The 20,983-nt window shown below is 55.1% G+C and overlaps 1 protein-coding gene across 1 annotated transcript in view; it reads right to left on the reverse strand.

The window, feature by feature from the left end:
* NCAN (neurocan) overlaps positions 1 to 7,297 on the reverse strand; it is a 58,033-nt gene extending 50,736 nt beyond the window's left edge. The window contains exon 1 of the mRNA XM_032799911.2: positions 7,220 to 7,297. Within this exon, the coding sequence (XP_032655802.1) occupies positions 7,220 to 7,292 (73 nt within the window). The 5' untranslated portion in view covers positions 7,293 to 7,297. The remainder of the gene's footprint in view (positions 1 to 7,219) is intronic.
* Positions 7,298 to 20,983: the final 13,686 nt, after the last annotated feature.

Here is a 20,983-nt window from a genome sequence, read left to right on the forward strand (position 1 = left end):
GTTTCCCAGAACTGCAGCACCAATTTGAAATACAGACAGTACACAGCCAATATTCATAACTTCAACTACAAAATGATACAGACACACAGACAGCATAATCATAACCAGTAACCCGTAACCTGGTCTTAGACACCTTATATGACCCCCTTTACACAGGATTTGGTGCCACTACAGAACCTTGGTTGCAACCCATGTTCTATATGGTCCCAGTTTATATCAATAACGTCACACGGGGGGCTCCCCAGCTGACTCCAGTCAGAAAGGCGAGGGGAGCAGTTGTATGCCCCAGGATCCTGGGATCCTTGCGCTAGGCAAATGAGGGTGCACAATGGTGCACGTGGACTCTGCATCTCCCCTGCCTCGGGTGAAGTCACGGCTGCGTCCAGTCAGCTGTGCCAAACCTCTCTGCTTTTGGACACTGCAATTGCCAGACCTGCTGGGATAAATCCATCCCGGTGCAGCTCGGTGGCAGGCGGCTCTGAGCCGGCTCCTGGCAGCAGGCAAAGATCTCCCTGCATCAGGGCAGGTGGAGCCCCCTGGCCTGGCAGAGCCTTCAGAGCAAATGGTAACCATTAAGCAAGGCCCACATGGCTGGACAATGAGACAGATCTTAGGGAACAGCAGTGCCTCTCTGGGGACTGCTGGGAAAAGAGATCCTGGAGGGGAGAGGAGCATGTGGGTGCCTGGGCCTGGAGTGATGTTAATGACATGGGGGGAGGAGGGGAAGTACCCCTTGCAACTCCTGCATTTCAGCCACTGAATCCTCCCCTGCTAGTCAGCAAGGAGCAGAGCCAGCGTCTCCACTCTGGCCCTGCTGCTGTTACCAGTTATTTAGTGCCTCGTTCTGCAACTTGGATACTAAAGCTGAGTCTGGTTTTATAGTCCCCAGCACGAGCCCCGCCAGAAGCCAGCGATTGTTCTGATTGTTCATTACGAACCATTGCTGCCTGTTAACGCCAGTTAATGCATTGTTATTGGCTAATTATCACGGGCGATTTGTTACTGGTCATTAACAGTTTATTCTTTGCTATTTTTTATCAGGGATCATTAATACTGATTCTCTCCCGAAGTCCTCTCTGTGCAGGGCTGACCGCAGGAGCGAACCTTGGGAAGGTGCTTCCATAGCAGCCACATGCACAGTGGTTGTCTGAGAAGTTACTGAGCGAAAGGGGATGGTGGCTGAGGCTGTCGGGAGCAGAGGGGGTCTCACCCCCAGGAAAGGGAGGGAGGGAGGGCAGGGTGCGGTTCATGTTCTGTGGCTTGCTAGGCAAACTCCTGCTTCTGGAGGGAGCTGTAAATATAGAAGCACATCACACCCGTGGCCTCCCTGGGGGTGCACTCACTGGAGGGGCAGAGGGGCCTTATCAACTGAGGCAGAGTTTGAGGATGTCATCTGGGGAGTTCTCCACAGAGCACAGATTAGAGCCCAGCCCATTGCTCTGGGAATCAGAGCGATCGTGGAGCCGACAGGGAGGATGTGCCCACTGGGAACTGTAGTGGAAACGCGGAACCCTTTGCTAAGGCGCCATCCCCAGAGGACGGGATCTGTAAAAAGGGAACGGCTCCCATTGCACCCAGGGGAAAAGTCTGCCGGGGGGGCTGGCCGCTGCCAGATGTGTTTCTATGCTGGACGCACAAGCAGGGTTCTGGCAGGTGCACTCAGAACAAGAGAGCACCCGTTTGTGCACATCCCTTTCGGAGACACTTTCCACAGGCTGCCGAGTGGGTCGTGGTCAGTCCCCGAGGGGCTTCACCCGGAAAACACAATGCATTTTTGACAGTATAGTGAATGTACGAGCTCTGCAGAGATGATGTTTGAACCGGGGGTGGAGGGAAACAGCAGAGTGACCACAGGCTGCAGGCGGCTCTAGGAAGAGCCAGAGCTGCTGGGCTAAAGCTGAATAAACGAAAATGTAAAGTCCATGTAAAAGACATTAGCCCAGCAGAGGGGCCGGGCAGGTCACAGGAAGGCCGAAGCCATCCCCAGCACACTTGCCCCAAACAACAAGGGAGTGGAACAAAGTTTCCTTGTCACAGCAAACTGTGGAGAGAAAATATGCCTCACCCAGCTGCCCGAACCAGCAATCTGTGAGCACCCAAAGGACACAGTATGCAAATCTTGGAGTCTGAGAAACTGACTGAGGCCCCAGTCCTGAGGGTCGATGATGGACAATAAGCACCAAGGAGGGGACTGGCTGGCACAGGCTGCTTACAGCAGCACAGTCCCAACAGGAGACAAGCGGCTTCTGCGTCACAGCCACTAACAAAACCCGAGTGCCAATGTGCTCAGATAGAGAAGGCGGATTTGGCCTGAGTCCCTGGGCATAAAAAGTGTCATGACTTTACTGATGGGAGGCCAGCGCTAGCTGAAACTGACCGTAAACTGCTTACAGCAATTGCCAAGGGGGGCTAGCAAACGCCCCCCGACTCCCCTGAGAACACAGAGATCAGTCGTTCAGCTCCAGTGGTAGGATTTGCACGTTGAATACAAACCCGGGCAAGAGCTGGTGATTACAGAGGCTTTTGTCAAAAGGGCTCTGCAGCCGAGTCCAGAGCTAGACACTGTACATGTCGATCTGATTAAAAAACGCCTCTCCAGCCTCCGACAAACACTGAGCTGGGATTGCCACATCCTGCTGGGGAGGAGTGATGGCTGGTGTTCACACAGGGTGGCTGGGCCAGCATATTCCCAGCCCCACCTGTACTGGAGGCAGCTGGGCCCAAATTGCCAGGGGCGCAGTGCAGGCTGGTGGCTTGGAGAAGCTTGGTGGCTTGGGGATCCCAGAACAGCTGCTCTGAGGGAGTCCTGGGAACTCCAAGGATTCGTCTCAGGGCAGCTGAAGCGGGGTGAGCTCCAGCCTGGGATGGATTTTTTTTGGGCGGGGGGGGGAGAGGGAGAGGTCAGAAAAGGGGAAAAAATAGCGAGCGAGAGCAGCTGGTGGCTCCCGCCCTCCCCCAGAAGCGCTGCTGTGAGCAGATGAAACAGGCAGTGGCAGAAACGGCTGCAGGAGTCAGAGGGAGGCTGCCCAGTGCTGGGGGGCAGAGAGGCCAGTCGCCAGTGAGGCAGCAGCCGGCACCAGAAAAGAAGGGCCACAGCAAGTGGCTAAGGCTGAGTTGTGTCGTCAGAGGGACGCCAGGAACAGAGCTGAGAGAGAGAGGGCGAGGAAAGACCAAGCTGGGGGAACAGCAGGGCTAGCCACAGAAGGGACAGCAAGAGCCAAGGCAGAGGTATGACAGGAAAAGAAGGAAAGTTAAAGGAAGAGGAGTGCAGGAGCCAAACTAACTGAAGAGTCTCTATGAAATCGTTAGACACACATTTTTAGCAAATGGCAAGAAAAGTCAAGCAAGAATGAAATGCGAAGGAAATAAGCTGTAATGGAAGAGAAACTGTAATTAAAGGGAAATCGACTTAGGAAAGGAGGAGGGAGGGAGCTGGAGTGAAGATGAAAAAACAGGACGGACTGTGACACAGAACTTCTGGAGGAAGTCCAAAGGTATCCAATGGGCAGTGTCAGGAACAGAGAAATTCTCCGAGAGAAAAGGGACCGTAAGCCAGTCAGGGAGCCAAGACATGGCATCACGGAACAGCTGGAACTCCAGCCAGCAACCAAAGAGAGAACTAACCAGCCTAAGAACTCTTCCTCCAGACTCCAGGCTTGCAGAGGCTGAACGCTGAGGAAATGAAAAGGGAGCGGACACTGGTGGGGTTTATCTTCCAGTGCACCGCATGTTCTAATTCCAAAGTCTGTCATTCCGTAAATGTTCATTGTTACCTATAAAGTGAGTTTAATTAAGATACTAGCAGATAATAGACACTAGACAAGAATAACGCTGATAGCAGTTAATATATAATAGAGCAGAGTAAGAGTTTGCAGTAATTTATGGTGTAAACCTAAACAGCAGTTCCTGCTAAAACAACTACTTTTGATTTAGTTGGGATTATTCCCCATGTAATTGATTTCTACTGTACCCCAACTGGTTGAGAGAACATAATCTGGCCTCTTAGATTTGCCTCCCCTCTCTGCTCTGCTTCAGAACAGCCCTCCATTGGGCCAGCTATGCTCTCACCAACCCAGGGAGGCATTCTCTGGAGGAGATGGGATTTTTTTTTCAAAGCAGCAGGATGGGGATTCCTGAATTGTTGCAGAAGAAGTTGCTAAAGGACACATGAAGGTCATTTAGAGCTTATTGCCTAGACTAAAAAATACAGGAAAAGCCAAGAAAAAGAGCCCATGTTGGTGGCACAGGACAAACTGCCCCATCCCCCCTGGACCAATGGAGGCATAGATTTATTTACACTGGCTGAGGGAAAAAAACCTGCACTCATCCCGGAGAATTATTCCTACTGCCCTGAGATAGCCTTGCTAGAAGATACTCCTGCTAAGATGGGACTGAGCGTATCAACCCTATTTTTGCTAGACGAGGTGTGCATCTGTCACGGAGTCCCTGGGCGATGCTCTGGAACTGCTCCCCACAAAGCCAGTCAGGACTTTGGGGAGCCTCCTCTCCCTTGGAGCAGACTTGTTCAGGGCAAGAAGCTCACACGTCTTCACCTCCTGGGTCTCTCCTTGGAGCATTCAGCATCCTCTGCCCCTCCGTGGGCTTCCCACAGCGAGCCCACCCAGGCGGGGTCCTGGGGAAGCCACAGGGTTCTGCACCCCCACTTTGCAGTCAGACGTGACTCTCAGCCAGCAAAACAGAGGTTTATTCGATGACAGGAACAGAGTCTAAAACAGAGCTTGTAGATACAGCGAACCAGACCCCTCGGCCGGGTCCATTCTGGGGGGCAGTGAGCCAGACCCCTAGGTCTGCACTTCACTCCTTATCCCCAGGTAGCTCCAGACTAACCTCCCTCCAGCCCCTCCTCTCTGCTCAGCTCCTTTCCCGGGCCAGGAGGTCACCTGATCCCTTTGTCTCCAACACTTTCAGCTGGCACCTTTGCAGAGGAGGGGCCCAGGCCATCAGTTGCTAGGAGGCAGAGTGCCAGGCAGTTAGGGGCACTGGCCCCTTCCTCTGTAGCAATCACACACCCTTATCCCACCACCAAGATACTTAAGAACTGCCTAGGGGACACTGAGGCACCAACACAGTATTCAGAGCAAACATTAGGAACAGTCCCAGTTCGTCACAGCATCACATCGTGATGTCTGGTGGTGGGCCGTATGCAGTGGGCTTGGGTTTAAGCAGTTTGCAGTGACGTTTGGGTTTAGACAGGTAACTCCTAGTCCCCGTTATCTTCAATCCACTGGGCTGGTTGAAATTTGTGTCAGAATAATAAAGCATCTAGTGAAAAAGGCTGATCCCTACTTAGCACTGCTGTATGCCACCAGTGAAGCCTGGGGTATCACCTGCGGACGTTCTGTTCAATGGAAAACTGACACCCGTAGGACTGGCACTGTTAGAAACCCATGTCAGGAGTCACAGGGGACTTGCAGACATCTACAGAGACTGACAAGGCAAACCAAAAATTTGGGGTCTCTGGGCGTCTCTGTGATGGGAAACAATAGTGCTCAGCAGCAGGGGTGTCGCAAACAGGTGGCACTGGGGTCAGATGAGGACGTCCCTCCAGACCGACACATTCTCCAGGGGAATGGGTGGCACCTTCTCCAAATCCCAGAAGTGGGGGAGATGAGGGGCACCCAGACAGGCCCCATCCACGGCAGGGTGAGACGATGGAGCCCTAGGCCACGGCACTACAGGAGAAGTGGGAGCGGCCACCTCCTGCCAGCAGCCGTGATGCTGTTCCAGGGCAGCCCACAGGCCGAGACAGCCGCCCTGGGCGCTCCAGACACTCGCTGAAGATTGATAGCGGGGTTCGCTGCTGGGCAGCTGTGAGCATGTGCACACGTGCGTTATGGTCATGCTGGTTTAAGTTTTGGCTGGGGAGGGAAGGTGTGGTACTGGGGACTGTGCCGCTAAGGACTGAGCTTCCCAGAGAGCGTCTAGGCAGGGCGCTGTGACACTTTGCTTGTGCTGCACCTGCAGCTAGAACCCACCCAAACGCCACAGGGGGACACAGGCCCCCGCACGCCAACAGGCGAGAGATACAGGCCCTGCCCGCACTCCAGCAGGCGGAAGGATACAGATTCTGCCTGCACTCCAACAGGTGGAGAGATACTGGGCTCCTCAGTGGGCAAAGGGAAACAGGCCCCCATCCCAATGGGCAGAGGGAGACGAGCCCCCAGGATGGATGCGGTGATAGGGGCTCAGCAATGGGCTGAGTGATGTGGTGGGTCATGGGTCACACGTTAGAGCGGGTGGGTGACTAGGCGCTGACATAGCGCATTGGTGGTGAGCATTAGCACCTGGCTGGCTCTGATAGGGTCAGTGTGCTGCCAGGACAGCCGTGCGCTCTCTGTCAGGCACATGCCCTCTGCAGCAAGGCCAAAGAGTTTTACAAATCAGGGTCAGTGTCATTGTCCCTGTTTTACAGCTGGGGAAACTGAGGCACTGAGGAGGGCAGTGACTAGCCCAAGGTCACACAGGAAGTCGGTGGCAGGGCTGGGAATAGAACCAGGAGTCCTAATTCCCAGGCCAGGCTGCCTCCTGCTCCCTGAGACTAGATCTGTGACCGTGGATCGAACTCAAGGAGGCTCAGGAGCTGGTGGGTACAATACGAAGTCATTCAACACAGGACACTGAGTCTTCTGCAGCCGGGCAGTGGCTACCTGGGGCCTAGCATGCTGGCCTCTTTGGTGCAAGCTTTTACATCTCAGTGGGGTCCTGTCAGGGGTCTCAGCTCCCCCCCCGCAAAACACACCCAATTAGCAGTAACCACCAGAGAGACCAAGCCCCTCTTCCCTCCCCCATCATACATACATATCCTTCCAGGTCAGGACTGGGGCCATGTGTGGACACGGGGGTGTTGGGGAGGCTCCTTGGCAATGTGTGGGGGGCAGTTCTCCCTATCTGGGATCAGTTGGGGGCTCCACTCCACAGCACTCATTGCAGCTGACAATAACCCTCCCCTCATCCTCCTGCATGGTTGCTCCTGTCAGGGGCCTGCATTGCACTGGGCTGGGGGTGGGGGGGGCTTCATAGAGCCAGACATCCCAGCAAAGCTTCCCCCACTTCCCCGAGGCCTCACTGACTTCCTTGAGAGAGGATTTCCCAGCCTGCCCCACCCCCTTTGGGGAAGGAACCCCCCTCCCCATCTGGGGTGCAGCAGGAGCCATGGCAATCCCCTTAGCATGCGCTTGACCGGCCCGGCGTCACTTACCCAGCCCGAAGATAGGGAGGAGGGACAGTCCGAGCAGGAGCCAGGAGCCGGCATCACCCATCCCATTTACCATCCTTAACCTGCAAGGAGAGAGAGATTTTTTAAGACAAATTCTCCACCCACCATACCCCACCCTGATCCCTGTTTGCGCCGGCACCGGCTTGTAAATCACCAGCTAGAACCATGGGCCCCGTGACACTCACCCTCCCCGGTGAGTAATGGAAAGGAAATGGCCCAGCGGTGCAATATCATCTCCATGTAGGGAGACGGCTTTACACAGGGAGGATTTAATCCCACTCTTGGTGAGAAGATGCCCCTGGAGCTGGGAAAGGCGGCTAGCTGGGGCTGAGAAACAGCCCGTGGGTGCGGTCAGACTGGAGGAGGGACCGAAAGCCATGGGCAAACAGCACGCCCCGGAACGGGCCACCCAACCCCTCTTCGAACCTAGGCTGAGGCCATCCGCCAAATGAGACGGAGGAGCTGGGTCGTGCTCCCAAGGGAGGTTTGTTCCCCACATGCCTCCGCTGTCTGTCTCTGCTCAGGAAGGGCCGGAGGCTGCAGGCTGGGATTGAGGCGCCTAGGCAGAGCTGTGTGTGGGGTGCCCAAGCCTGGGAGAGCCCAGCACGTTTGCCCCTTTCTCTTCCTGCTGCTTGGGACAATTTCAGGGCCCCAAAGCTACCTCCTCACCCTCGCCCATTGGTACCACTCTAGAAACACAGAAGGGTTAAAACTCGAGGTGCTTTGGATATTCTTGTTCTCCCTGCTGGCCAGAGACCTGCAGCCCCATCACAGAGCCCTGCATGTAGGTATCCGTAAAAAGGGTGCGTGGGGGTGGGAGGCTAGAGGCTCAGGAGATCTGGGTTCAAGTCCCAGCTCTGCTACAGCCTCCCCATGTGACCTTGGGCCAGTCCCTGCATCTCTCAGGGCCTCAGCTTCCCAGCTGTAAACAGGGGATAACGGGCCTGCACTTCTCTGTGGAAGAGCTGGCTCATGCTGCCTCTGCCGCACCTGGCACAGCGATGGACTCTCTGTCCCTCTCCCTGGGGTTCCCTTGCATGGCTAACGGGTGGTGTGCTGGGGGGGGCAAGAGCTTGCCACAAAGACGATGGGCCCCCTCTTTCCTCCATGTCACTGGGGCTTTGCAATGCCTGATCTGCATTACAGACCTGCCAGAGCCGCAGGGCCAGATCCTGGCATCCCGTCCTGATGGGCTCCCTCCCTGAGCTCCTTGCTGGAGTGAGCATGGATTGCTGCAGCACAGGGCCTGCCCCCAACACACACCCAGTCCCATGGCTTGCTTGCGGGCAGCAGGGGGCCTGTGGGTCAGGACTGAGGGGATCAGCAGAGCCATGCCCAGCATCTGGCCGCCCTCTCCCTGCCTCCAGCTGGTGTGCTCCAGATCTCCGGTTCCCGAGCATTACCATTCAGCAGTGGCCTCCCGCTGGGGCTGCGCGTGCCGCACAAAGACGGCAACGTACTTGCTTAAAATCTCCCATTAATCTGTTTTACTGCAGCGCCAATTATTATTTTCTAAATCATTTGCTCTCCAACCTAGGAGAGGAAGTTCAGACAAATCATTCTCCCATCTCAGCATGCGGAGACGCAACTGCCTGCTGCTTTTACAACCCCGTTTGGCCTCAATGCGCCTTGCTTTTCTTTGTTCAGGCTACAAAATGCAGCAATTTTAACCAGCCCGCAGTCCTTCTCCTGCCCACCCCCGCTGCTCCCACACACAGTGGCCATCAGGGGACCCAGCAAGGAGGCCAGGCCATTCCAGGAGCCAGCTCTCTGGGCAGAGAGACACTAAGACCCGGGCATGTAACTGCCCCTTTCGGGGATTCTTGCCCCAGCTCTGCAGCAGCTGGTGCTGTCGGAGATGGGACGCTGGCTGTGTAAACCCACTGAAATCAACAGTTGCTCTGGATTTACACCAGCATCACCCAGAGCAGCCCCCGTGAGCAACCAGCCCTTCTGCAGAGCCACCCTGAGACCAGTGCAGCTGCCCCAGGATTCACAGCCCCCTTCCCACCCAGTGCTACCTGGGGACGGGGGCAGGTGCCTCTCCCCTTGGGGAGCTACAGAAGAGAGAATCGCACAAAGGGGGTGGTGAGATTCCATCGTGCCCACGGGGGTGAGCTGGGCACTGTTTAGTGCCAGGTTATCGCATAAGGGCAGGCTTCTGAGGTTAGGATAAAACACCCTGATCGATCGATCGGTGTCTAGCCCACCAATACCGGCACTGGTTACTCAGTTTGCGTTGCCTTCACCCCTCTCCCAGTGCAGCCTGTTTATCCAGGGGCTGGGCTGGCTCCTTGGCTGGCAACGAAGGGCTGGGAGTGGTAATGGGCACTGCGAGGAGAAGGGGGATTTCAAAGGGCAGAGCTTGTGGGTGCTCACGAGAGGTTCCCAGTGTGCTGCAGCGAGGTGCAGTTTGACATGGTTCTAGGTGTGAACGCAGAGAGCCCCGAAAAGCCCCAATTTCTGGACATCTGCACAGACACCCCCCATATCCATAACCCCCCAGACAGCTGCCCTGTGGCAGGGTTCTTGCACCCGGACTCGCTAGAACACCACTAGCCCCAGCCACAGCAGAAACCTCCCTGCCAGCTGGGTCTCTGTGTCCAGGCTGAAATGAGCCAAGCCAGTTTGTTCCCAGGCCTGCAAGATCTCATCTTGTGGCCACACGTCCCATCCCCTGCAGAGCCCTTTGGGCCAAGCTAATCACTCCCGCTAGGGTGATCAGACAGCAAATGTGATGAGGGTGGGGGGAATAGGAGCCTATATAAGAAAAAGACCCCCAAATCAGGACTGTCCCTATAAAATCGGGACACCTGGTCACCCTAACTCCTGCCCTGGGCATGGCAGGATGGGCCTCCCAGTGCAGCTGGGCTTTGCAGCAATTCAATGGAGCAGAGATTGGGGGTGGCGGGGTGTGTGCGTGTCCCACTGACACAGCAAATCTCCCCAAAGTGGGGGGCCGCCTGCCAACTCTGCCAATGCCCCTCAATTCCGACCCACAGCCCCTGGCTATTCCAGCTGGGGCTCCTCCCTTCCAGCCAGGGCCAGTTCCAGGCACCAGCGAAGGAAGCAGGTGCCTGAGGGCGGCCAATACAAAGGGGCGGCACTTCATCTGCTATTGGGGCGGCACGTCCGCGTCTTCAGTGGGAATTCGGCAGCGGGTCCCTCCGAAGAGGAAGAGAGGGAGTGAAGGACTCAGCACCGAACCGCCGCCGAAGAACGGAGCGGCGTGACTGAGCTGCCGCCGAAGTGCTGCCAATCGGCATTTTTTTTTTTCCTGTCGCTTGGGGCGGCAGAAAACCCGGAGCCTGCCCAGCTTCCGGCTCTGCCAGTGCCCCTCAGTCCTAACCCACAGCTTCTCCCTCACACTTGTTCCAGTCCTGGGCTCGTGTGGGTCAGGTCAGGAAAAACTGCCTGCCCAGCTGTGCTCTTGCCGTGTTTCCGTCTGCCCCTGAGATGGGGAAACATGGGAGGAGACAGAACGTCCAAAGATCAGCCAAACGTCTCCAGAGAAAAGCAGTTTGTGGAGAAATGTCACAGTTTAGTCAATCCAAGGGCAGGTTTAAGAAGTGACTTGATCCCAGGCTGCCAGGGCCTCCCTGGGGAAGGGATTTCTGACAGGGGCTCTTCACTCCAGCTGACAGAGGCTGAACAAGATCCCAGGGCTAGAAGCTGAAACCAGATGAATTCAGACTAGAAATAAGAAGCCAGGAGAATTAATCATCAGAACAACTGAGGCTGGGCTGCAGTGGGTTCTCCATCCCCTGGCCTCTTCACACCAAGGCTGGATCGACACGCTCCATCTCAGCCCAGAGTCCTGGAGGCAGGAATCGCTCGGGGGAGATTCTGCAGAAACTCGGACCAGATGCTCATCATGGACCCTTGCTTCTGACTTTGGAATCCATGGTGACAGCCCAAGGCCAGCAGGGCCAGCGTCACCAACCCAGCCAGGCCCCGTTTGCTCCCCTGGGAGGTCTGTCTAGATGGGAAAGGAGCTGGAATCCAGTCCCAAGCTGCAGTGACAAAAGTGTCCATGTGCCGTTAGTCTGGTGGCCACGAAGTTGGCGGGTCTCAATCCATCTCCTGGCATTAATTGGCTCCCTTGAAAGCAGTGTAAGCAGAGGCTCAGGCACGGATGGACAGGGGTTGGCGTGAGGCTGGCTGCTGGCATTATCCCGGGGGCAGACGTCACCCCTTTCAGATCAGTGCAAACCCAGACTTTACCCAACGCTTCAATTCCACAAGGTGGCTCTTAAAGGGGCATGTGCCAAACCCTGCTTCCATGCACCAGGCCAGACTGCCCCAAGCTTCGGCCCAGGCCCAGATCATTAGCGAGAAGCAGAATCTCCTAGGCTGGAGTTCAGCTTCCCAGCCGAGACAAGAAGCGGCACTAAACTTTTCCCTTCTCTCTGGTTTAAAGAAAAAATAACTTGACATTATCAAGTTCCGAATGTTGCACATTTCTAAATCCTCCCCATTGAAATGCTAATTTTGACTTTCTCTGCTGCCTCAGGAGAGGAAAAGCTTTTCCATCACAAACAATTAACGTCTGACAGGTGGCCTGCTCTGGGGAATTAGGCATCTCCTGGGAAGCCCCAGGGCTCACACCCATTCCCCGCCCTTCCCCCCATGTCTGAGCGCTTTACAATAACCGTTAAGGTTTAGGCTGTCAGGATGGTGCCGCAAACCAGTCATGACTGTCCGGAGAAGCCACAGCAGGGGGAAATGAAAGTTCATGGGGCCAGAGCCCCAGCTGGTGGGACTCACTCATGGAGTCACGGGAGCCGAGCCCATTGGCACCAGCTGATGTGCTGACGCATGGTGGTGAAAGTGGCACAGGTGAAAAAGTTGATTTGCAAAGCCAGCACCTGTCAGTACAGGCCAGGTGACAAAGCCCTGGAGATCCTGCTCGGATGATGTCATGTGTGTACCTCCAAATCTTGCAGTAGGGGAGAGGGGGGAACCTTGTGGGTGGGATTTCCTTGGGCCCAAACAAAGTTAGGATTTTCCTGCCTCCCCTAGATCCTTTGGGTACAACTCAGCTTGGTTGATTTTAGCTCTTAATACAAGAGCACTGGTTTTGGTTTGTCATGTCTGCCTCCAAATCTGTATGCACAGAGCTAGCACCACTCACCCCTTCACAGTGCTGGCTCTCGGGAGCTGCTCCGAATTCAATGATAAGCAGGGATTGAGCTCACAGCCCCCTCCCCCTTGAACTAAAGAAGAACTTCACTAGCAGTACAGGGCCTATGAAACACAGCTAAGCAATTCTATTCCATCCAGCAGCAAGGGGTGGCCCGGGCACATAGGTAGATGACCACAGAAGGAGCCTTGTCTGTAACAATGGCTGGGTTTGGCCCTGAACACACTGAGCTGCGAACTGCACATTACAGGAACCTGGCCCCTGAAAGTCCATGTTTCTAAGCAGTCTCTTGTCGGTCATTCTACAGCCGGCGGGAGTTTTTGAAATGCCCTTTTTTGAGTGAACAATCCTGATTGGTTGAAACCAAACAGTTCCCGGGAGAGGGGCTGGTTTTGATGATTTTCCCATTTCAAAAGTGTCCGTGTCACATTTCTAGATTTTCTAAACGTTACATTAATTTATAGTTAGGTCAAAACTGAACTGAAACGTCTCAATTGACCCGCCCCCCTGGAAATGTTCAGATTTTCAAGTTTTTGAGATTTTGAATTTTTGTCCCATTTCAGGGGAGGATTTTTTTTTTTTTTTAAATCTGGGAAATTCTCATGGAACAGGAAAATCATTTCCCGCCCACATCTCAATACATCTGCTAAATTTGGGTCCAGATTTCCAGCAGGCCAAAGATCAGTGGTTTTAGGTTGCAGCTATTCAGCCTCAATCACACACATCAGTGAATGTGCCCTTCCGATACTTCACTGAGACAGATCACTGCTGTCACCTTCCATCTACAGATGGGGAAACTGAGGCACAGAGCCAGGAAAGGACTTCCCTAAAGTCATCCACTCTGTCTGCAGATTGTGAGCCTCCATCATAAAACCATCCTCCCCCTCACCTAGAAAGGAAGGCATCAATGGTATATTGCAGACCAAGATCTGGTTAAGGTCTAATTCTCCTGGCCAGAAGGATTGTCTGGGAACTAGGCCGAGTGGGACTGAAGGAACCTCCCAGCTGACAGGAGCCCTGGTTTAAGAAGCTGAAGAGCAGCTTTAATGTGCAAATGTGTAAATATTCCAGTAAGCCCTTCCCTGTGTACCCAGCAAGTTGTTTTGGAGAGTGGCTCCCGGCTGAGCAAACACCAGGCCAGCATGGCTGGGGAAACATTTAGTCTTTTATTTAAATATTAAACATGAAAGTTGCTCTTGGGATTGTGAACCTGGCGTGCAAGCGGGCTGGGAAGTGGATTGACGGGGAGCCGGTCTGAGCCCCAGGTCAGATTAACACAGCCTGTATCCCAGGTTGACTGCAAACTCCGACTGGGGACAGGGGACGGTTTCCCAGGCGGGTGGAGACACCCACCTCCTTGCGTTGAGATGGGGCAAACAGGCGGCTGTGCCAGCCAGTGGCTTTTGTGCTTCCACACAAACCATGGGGCCCCTGTCTTCTGAGCCAGAGGTCAAGGGTTGGGGCCAAATTTCAAGTGGACCTGGACCCAGTTTTGGGTGCCCGGGAGGGACTCTGCAGGGATCACCCACCTAGCATGTGGCTGGGAGCAGATGAAAGTTAGTGCTTCAGGCTGAGTTTTCATTGAGGCCCAGAGGAATCATGGGGGTGGGGGGGAGGGAGTTGTTCAAACTCAAGGCACCAGGGAGGGAAGACTCCCTCTCATCCTCTCTCCCAGAAGCCACATCCATGAGTTTGGCACTGACTCCCGCTGACATCAGTTGTTGGCTCCCGAGAGGCCAGTGGGAGGTGGTGATGGACAGCTCTAAAATGCCAGTTTATCCCAACACATTAAATCTTGTTGCCCAGCTCTGGCAGGGCAGGAGGAACCAGCTCCCCCTCCCCGCTCAGCAGCGAGGACCTGCGTCTATAGGGCCTGGGGAAAGGTGACACCGATGGAGTTTCATCATCGGGCCCAAACATAGGTTGCAGGCTGCTGTCCATCCCTGTGGTGTCTGGGCACGTCCCATGTCAAACTGGTGGGAACAGCCAAGTCCCTAGCAGACTCCATGGCATAGCACATTGTGATGCTGCGTCAGCCTCTACTCAGCTGGGTGGGGCTGTGGGGCCAAGGGACCCCTGGGGGAAGGCAATATCTCTGGGGAATCAAGGCATGAGGTGTCAGCTGGGATCATTCACGCTGAGCAGACCCCCCTGCTGTGGGGCTGGAGATGTGCACATGGGGGCCACCCCTGGGTATCCCCTGTGGCACTGGGAGGCAGGAGCCAGCAAGGCCCCACGCACCCGAGTATGCGAGGCCTGGAGCAGAGCAGTCAGGGGGCAGTGGGGAGTTTCCCAGGCCCTGTGAATTGGCAGGTGGGGCAGGGACAGGGGCTTTCAGGGATGGGTTACATTTCCTGCAGGGATCCTGCACCCAGCGGTGGCAGAGGGGCTGCGCCCTTGTCCGTGGTGCTGAAACCACTGAGGATACAGAGCCTGCAGCTGGGCGCTTCCTGGGGCTCGCAGACACCTACCGGGAGGTGGGTCCGATACCCTCCCCACACACAGGCCGTGCAACCCACACCCCCGTGCCCTTCTCATGGGGGGTGGCTCTGAGCTCCTGGATCTGTTGTAAATAAGGAGTGAGTCAGCACTGCTACACTGGTGTCAAGCCAGAGCATATTGTGTACAACCCCCCCATGACCCAGCAAACACATATTACAGCCCTGCCCCACAGCATTCCCCATGTGTGTACAACCCTGCCCACCCATAGCCCAACAAACACGTCACAGCTCCTCCCCCAGAGCACCCCCAATTGTGTACAATTCCCCCATAGCCCAGCAAACACATATCACAGCCCTGCCCCCTGCACTCCCCATGTGTGTACAACCCCCCAAACCCTGCACACCCATAGCCCAGCAAACATGTCACAGCCCCACCCCCAGAGCACCCCCATGTGTGTACAACACCCCCTGCCCCACGGCCCAGCAAACACATATCACAGCCCTGCCCCCAGTGCACCTCCAATTGTGTACAATCTCGCCCCATGGCCTAGCAAACACATCACAGCCCTGCCCCCACAGTACCCTCCCTTTGTGAACACACACAATGCAGAGCCAAACACACATCCCAGCCAACTCCCTCCACACCCCCACACCCAGCACCTCAATGAGCTGACACAACACAGCCAGACAACCAGCCCCCGCCGGCAGGGCAGGTCCCCAGCCAGCTACAATTAATAAGGGCTCGAGTGGGAGTGGGGGCTGGACCGTGGCTGCGTCCCGCCCTCCCAGCCCTCCAAAAACGGGCTGAGTTCCCTTCAGGGCAGCTCAGGCGCTCGGCATCATTACAAACAAGCCACAGTTCTGCACCGCCCGGCGCTGGCGTCTCGGCTACAAGCAGCCGCAGACACAAAGCCGACAGCCCCAACAGAGGGAAAATTGCTTCAGTTCTGACACATTCTGAAGTAATAAAAAGGAGACGACGGGAAATAAACTGCTAATAAGTCACCGAGACTCACCTGGGAGCCAGAGCCGGCTCTGGCTGCTGCAGTGTGGAGAAAGGCCGCAGAGCCTGGGACGGGGCTGTCCCTACCCGGGTGCTCCGGGGAAGGAAGCCAGATGCTACTCAAGGAGACCAGTGCGAGTTTCAGGGCTGCCCCCCAACCTGCAGGCTGACAGCCCAGGACAGAGAGGCCTGGCTGCTTATTGGGGTGTGGGCAAAACACCCATCCAGGGCTGGGGTTTGTGCTGTGTCTGGCCTTTATCTCTGGGCCGGTGGAGCAGCAGGGCAGCCGTGCACCTTGTGGTGATGGGCTGTGTGTTCTGCTCCTCGTCGGGCCCTTCGTTAGCACCCTGCCAGGCCTCCCTCTCTGACGTGTAACCGTCGCTGGGCCCATTCCCTCTGAGCCCCATTTCACCCTCCTCTCAGATTGCAAAGTCCCTGCGGCAGGGACCCTGTCTGCATGTGCACGAACAGCGCCAAGCACACCAGGGACACTGTTCTGCCGGAGCCTTTGGGTGCTCCTGGACTATCAATCATCTCCCCCAATGAAACCATGCTGAGAGTGTCCTGCCTGGGTCCCCCGGCTCCGGCCTTTCCCCAGCCTGGATTTGCTTAAAACCTTCGTGCTAAACCTTGGAGGAAAGGGCCCAGCCCGCCAGGGCTGTTCCACCACGGACACTGGGAGTGGGGAGGATCAAAGGTCTGTCGGTCCCCTCCCCCATCTCCTGCATTGCTGCTGGGGGGTGGGTTTTCACCAGTCATAAACTGTTGCTGTAAGCCCCTGAGGGCAAGGAGATAGGGTGGGGTGGGCGGCACGGCTCTGGGCTCAGCAATGGGTTTGGAGTTCAGTCTCCTAAGCAAAGGGGTGTTTTAACTCCCACCCCCAGAGGGGAATGTGCCCCATCTCACCTGCCTCTAGAGTCCAGGCTCCGTCCCACCACCCACAGACTAGCTCACCTGCAGGAAGTGGTTGGGGCCTACGTCTCAGAAAGTTACCCTAGGAACTTAACCCTAGCAGAGGGGGATACACGGGCTGGGAGACAGGTGGGCCCAGGCAGAGGGGGATACACGGGCTGGGAGACAGGTGGGCAGACAGACATATCAGGATCGAGGGATGGGGTTGGAGATTGGTTGGATGGATGGACACAGGGATGGGGGTCCATGGGGATGGCTGGATAGGTAGGCAGGGAACCAGGCCTGGATTCTGAGCACTTTGCTACCTGTCTGCCCCCCATCTGGCGGGGAGGGGGCTTGTTCAGTGACAGGAACATCCTGGAGAGATGTGGCACTAAACAGCACACGGCCCTGGGGTGGCCAGGGCAGGAACATTAATGGCCATCGGCCTCCACTGGAGACCCGCAGACAAGGGGGGCTGAACAGGTGAACACGCACAAATCTGCTTCCTTCACAGCTGAGCTGACATTTTAAAGTGGGATCCTGTTTCAGCTCCCTTCCTCCATGCACCCAATTCCCCACTCTGATCACACACCCTGGTCAGGAACAGCAGCTAGCTGTCCCCGGGCATGGCCTGGTTTTCCCCTTGTACCTCGGGGTGAAATTCCATTCCCCCAGCTCCTGTCCCAAATTCCGGGTTGCCCAGTGTGGGTCCTTCTCCAATAGAGTGTGATGGTCTTTGTGTGGGTGGGTGGGTGCTGATGCAGAAACTCTTCTGTCCTCTCCTGGATGCAAGCAGAACTGCCCAGCTGTGAACCATAGGCCCTATATTGTTCATTGGGGAGGAGTCTCCTCATAGCTTATGCAGTGGGGGCCTGCGCTTTAGGTTCTGAGCTCCAGCGCCACCTGCACACCCAACAACCAGCGCATATGTGGCCAGGGCATGTCAACCCCCTTTGCTGCTGCTCGGTACGGCTGATGGGGAGCACCCCATTCACTGGGATCACGAGGCTCCAGCCCCATCCTGGCTACAGGGAGGACCTACCCCCCTGTGCTTGGAGATGCAGCAGCCAGGCGTGTTTCGCTTTCACAGGCAAAGGCAGATGTAAGGCAGATCCTCCCTCCACCCAGAGGAGGAGGCAGGAGCTGGAGCCTGGCAGCAGTTGAGGCCAGGGGGCCGCAGTAAAATGCTTCGCTGTTCAATGTTAACTAATGCGCCCGCTCAGCTGTGCCATCGTCCCCCTGACATCAGCATTTCTGCAGGTTTCACTGAAGCAGCAGAGGGAAGATCAAGCAGCCCCAGGGGATAGGGGTGAAGAAACTGCCTCCAAGATCCAGTCAGGCTCTGAACTGGAGTCAGGAGCTGGGGGGGGGGGGCGTATTTTGTGGGGATGGGGGAGACAGGGATCTGCCAAATGCTCAGTGTAAATGGGCTCTGCCCTACTGAAGCCTCTGCCCCTCCCCAGCCAGGGCACGGCCTTGTCCCCAGGGGTTTGCATTACAATTTTGCTAAATGATGCAGCTTCTCCCTCCCCTCTGTCCCTGGGAACAGGCCTGCTAACCGGCTTTGGGGCCGGGGGGCCCGCGGCAATGGATACACCTGAGCCAGGAATTTTGTGAAATTGATTCCGAGCCAGAGGCGCAGCTCAGCAGGGAGCTGAAATGGCCTGGGCTCCCCTCCCCGTGAGTCCAGCGAGGGTCCCAAACCACAGCCCTGGGCTCGTCTGTCCAGGCGTTCCCCAGCTCTCCTCCCCGGAGCAGGCGTCAATTCACAGCCAAGAAAGGCAAAGACCAAACCCAAGGAGGGACGTCCTGTTTTCACTGGCTTGTAACTAAGCTCAGCCCAGGCGGGACTGCAAGGCCCGGCCCAGCTTGGCTGCAACCTGCTAGGGGAGCCCAGACAGTGCTAAAGCAGCTGCAACCAGGCAAAGTCCATTCCAAGGTCAGAGGAAAAGGTCACTGCAGCTACTGTCCTTCCCAGCTCCCCTGCCCCCAGAAGACTGGATCCCTCGACAAGCAGCTGCCTGATCTGATTCCTTAGGGGAAATCAGTGAAGATCAAGTGAGGTCCTGGGCTGGTCCCAGGGGAGAGCACAGGAGCAGGGGGCTGTCCACTCTTGTGGCGTAGTTGGCTCAGGGCGCTGGGGATGAGATACGGCACCCCAGGTCACTCGCTGGGAGGCAGCTCAGAATCATTCCTGGAAATCAGAGGGGAGGGAGCAGGGGGGAGCTTCCCCTTCTCTCCTTGGCCTGGGGAGCAGCCCCCAAAGTGAGTGTGAGCTCATCTCCATCTCATAGCCTTTGGGTGGAATGAGTCAGTGGATCTCAGTCCAGCCCCAGGTGTCCATTCATGGACTGTCTTCCTCCCCAGCCCTGCAACCCAGCAGGGTCAGAGGGGTCAAGCACTGGGCATATCACAAGGAACCCACCCCCCATCCCCACACCAGAAGGGGTCCCTCCAGGGCAGGGCTGAGGCCCAGAAGTGGGAGCAGCTGGCTCTGCCTGGTGGATAAACAGAGCATTTCAAGAGTGTAAACCTGGAACTTCTCACCAGCAATACATTCACTTAGGTCTTTTTATTTTAACATGCCTTTAATTGGGAGAGCATGTGGACCAGCTCCTCCCCCCCTCCTCGATGTACTTAGCTCTGAGCAACAGCGAGAATATTGTTAGATCCCTATCGACCCTCCGGCCAACGAGCTGGCTTCATATTTCCGCCAAGTGCAGACAGCTCATTAATTATTGAGATTTCTCATGCTCCCTCCCTCCCCATCTCTCCTTGATCCACTAACCTGCAATCAAAACCCCAACCAGCCCAACACAGAAATACTAAGGACTGATCCTAACCAATCTGATCTCTGTGGAGCAAACACCAAGGCTGAAAAGGGTAACAGAGATGTGCAAAAGGGTGGGTATTGCAAGGTTCTAGCCTGAGAGATAAAGGGTTCTAGGTTTGGCTATAGCAGGTTGGAGTAAGGTGACCTAGAACCCAGATGTCTGGGGAAAGTAATGAGCTAGGCTGATCTACAGCAAATGGTGGGATAATCTAGAATCTGGACAGCTAGGAGAGAAGGAGTTCTAGATTTGAAGATGAGAAGTGGGATAGGAAAACCCAGAACCTGAATGTCTGGAAAAGAAGAGGTTCTGGGTTAGGCAACAGCAGAGGTCATGAAACAGAACACAGATGGTAGGTAGAGAAAGCCTTCTAGATCTTGTTATGGCAGGTGGCAGGGCTACTTAGAATACATAAGAACAGCCATACTAGGTCAGACCAATGGTCCATCTAGCCCAGTATCCTGCCTTCCAACACTGGCCACAGCTAGATGCTTCAGAAGGAATGAACAGAACAAGGCAATTTATCAAGTGATCCATCATCCCCTGTCATCCAGTCCCAGCTTCTGGCATTGACAAGTTTAAGGATACCTGGAGCACAGACTTACATTCCTGACTATCTTGGCTAACAGCCATTGCTGGACCTGTCCTCCATGAACTCAGCTAATTCCTTTTTGAACCCAGTCATGCTTTTGGCCTCCAGAACATCCCCTGGCAACAAGTTCCACAGGTTGACTGTGCATTGTGTGAAGAAATACTTCCATTGTTTCGTTTTAAACCTGTTGTCTATTAATTTCATTGGGTGACCACCGGTTCTTATGTTATGTGAGGAGGTAAATAACGCTTCCTTATTCACTGTCTCCACACCAGCCATTGACCTCTATCACCTCCCCTCTTAGCTGTCTCTTTTCTAAGCTGAATTCTCCTAGTCTTTTAAATCTCTCTTTATAAGGAAGCTGTTCCGTATCCTTCCTCATCTTCTTGCTCTTCTCTGTATTCCTTCCAGTTCTAATGCATCTTTTTGAGGTGGGGCGATCGGAACTGCGTGCAGTATTAAAGGCGTGGCTGTATCATGGATTTATACTGTGGCATTATGCTATCTTTTGTCTTATGATCAATCCCTTTCCAAATGGTTGCTGACGTTCTGTTAGATTTTTTTTGCCTGACACTTCACAGCGAGCAGATGTTTGCAGAGAATTATCCACAGTGACTCCCAGATCTCTTTCTTGAATGGTAAAAACTAATTTAGACCCCATCATTTGTATGTACAGTTGGGATTCTGTTTTTCAATGTGCATTACTTTGCATTTATCAACACTGAATTTCATCTGCCATTTTCTTGCCCAGAAACCCAGTTTTGTGAGATCCCTTTGTAACTCTTCACAGCCAGCTTTGACCTTAATTATGTTGAGTAATTTTGTATCATCTGCAGACTTTG

This window comes from Chelonoidis abingdonii, chromosome 11 (assembly GCF_003597395.2).
Source record: "Chelonoidis abingdonii isolate Lonesome George chromosome 11, CheloAbing_2.0, whole genome shotgun sequence".
Classification (NCBI taxonomy): domain Eukaryota; kingdom Metazoa; phylum Chordata; order Testudines; family Testudinidae; genus Chelonoidis; species Chelonoidis abingdonii.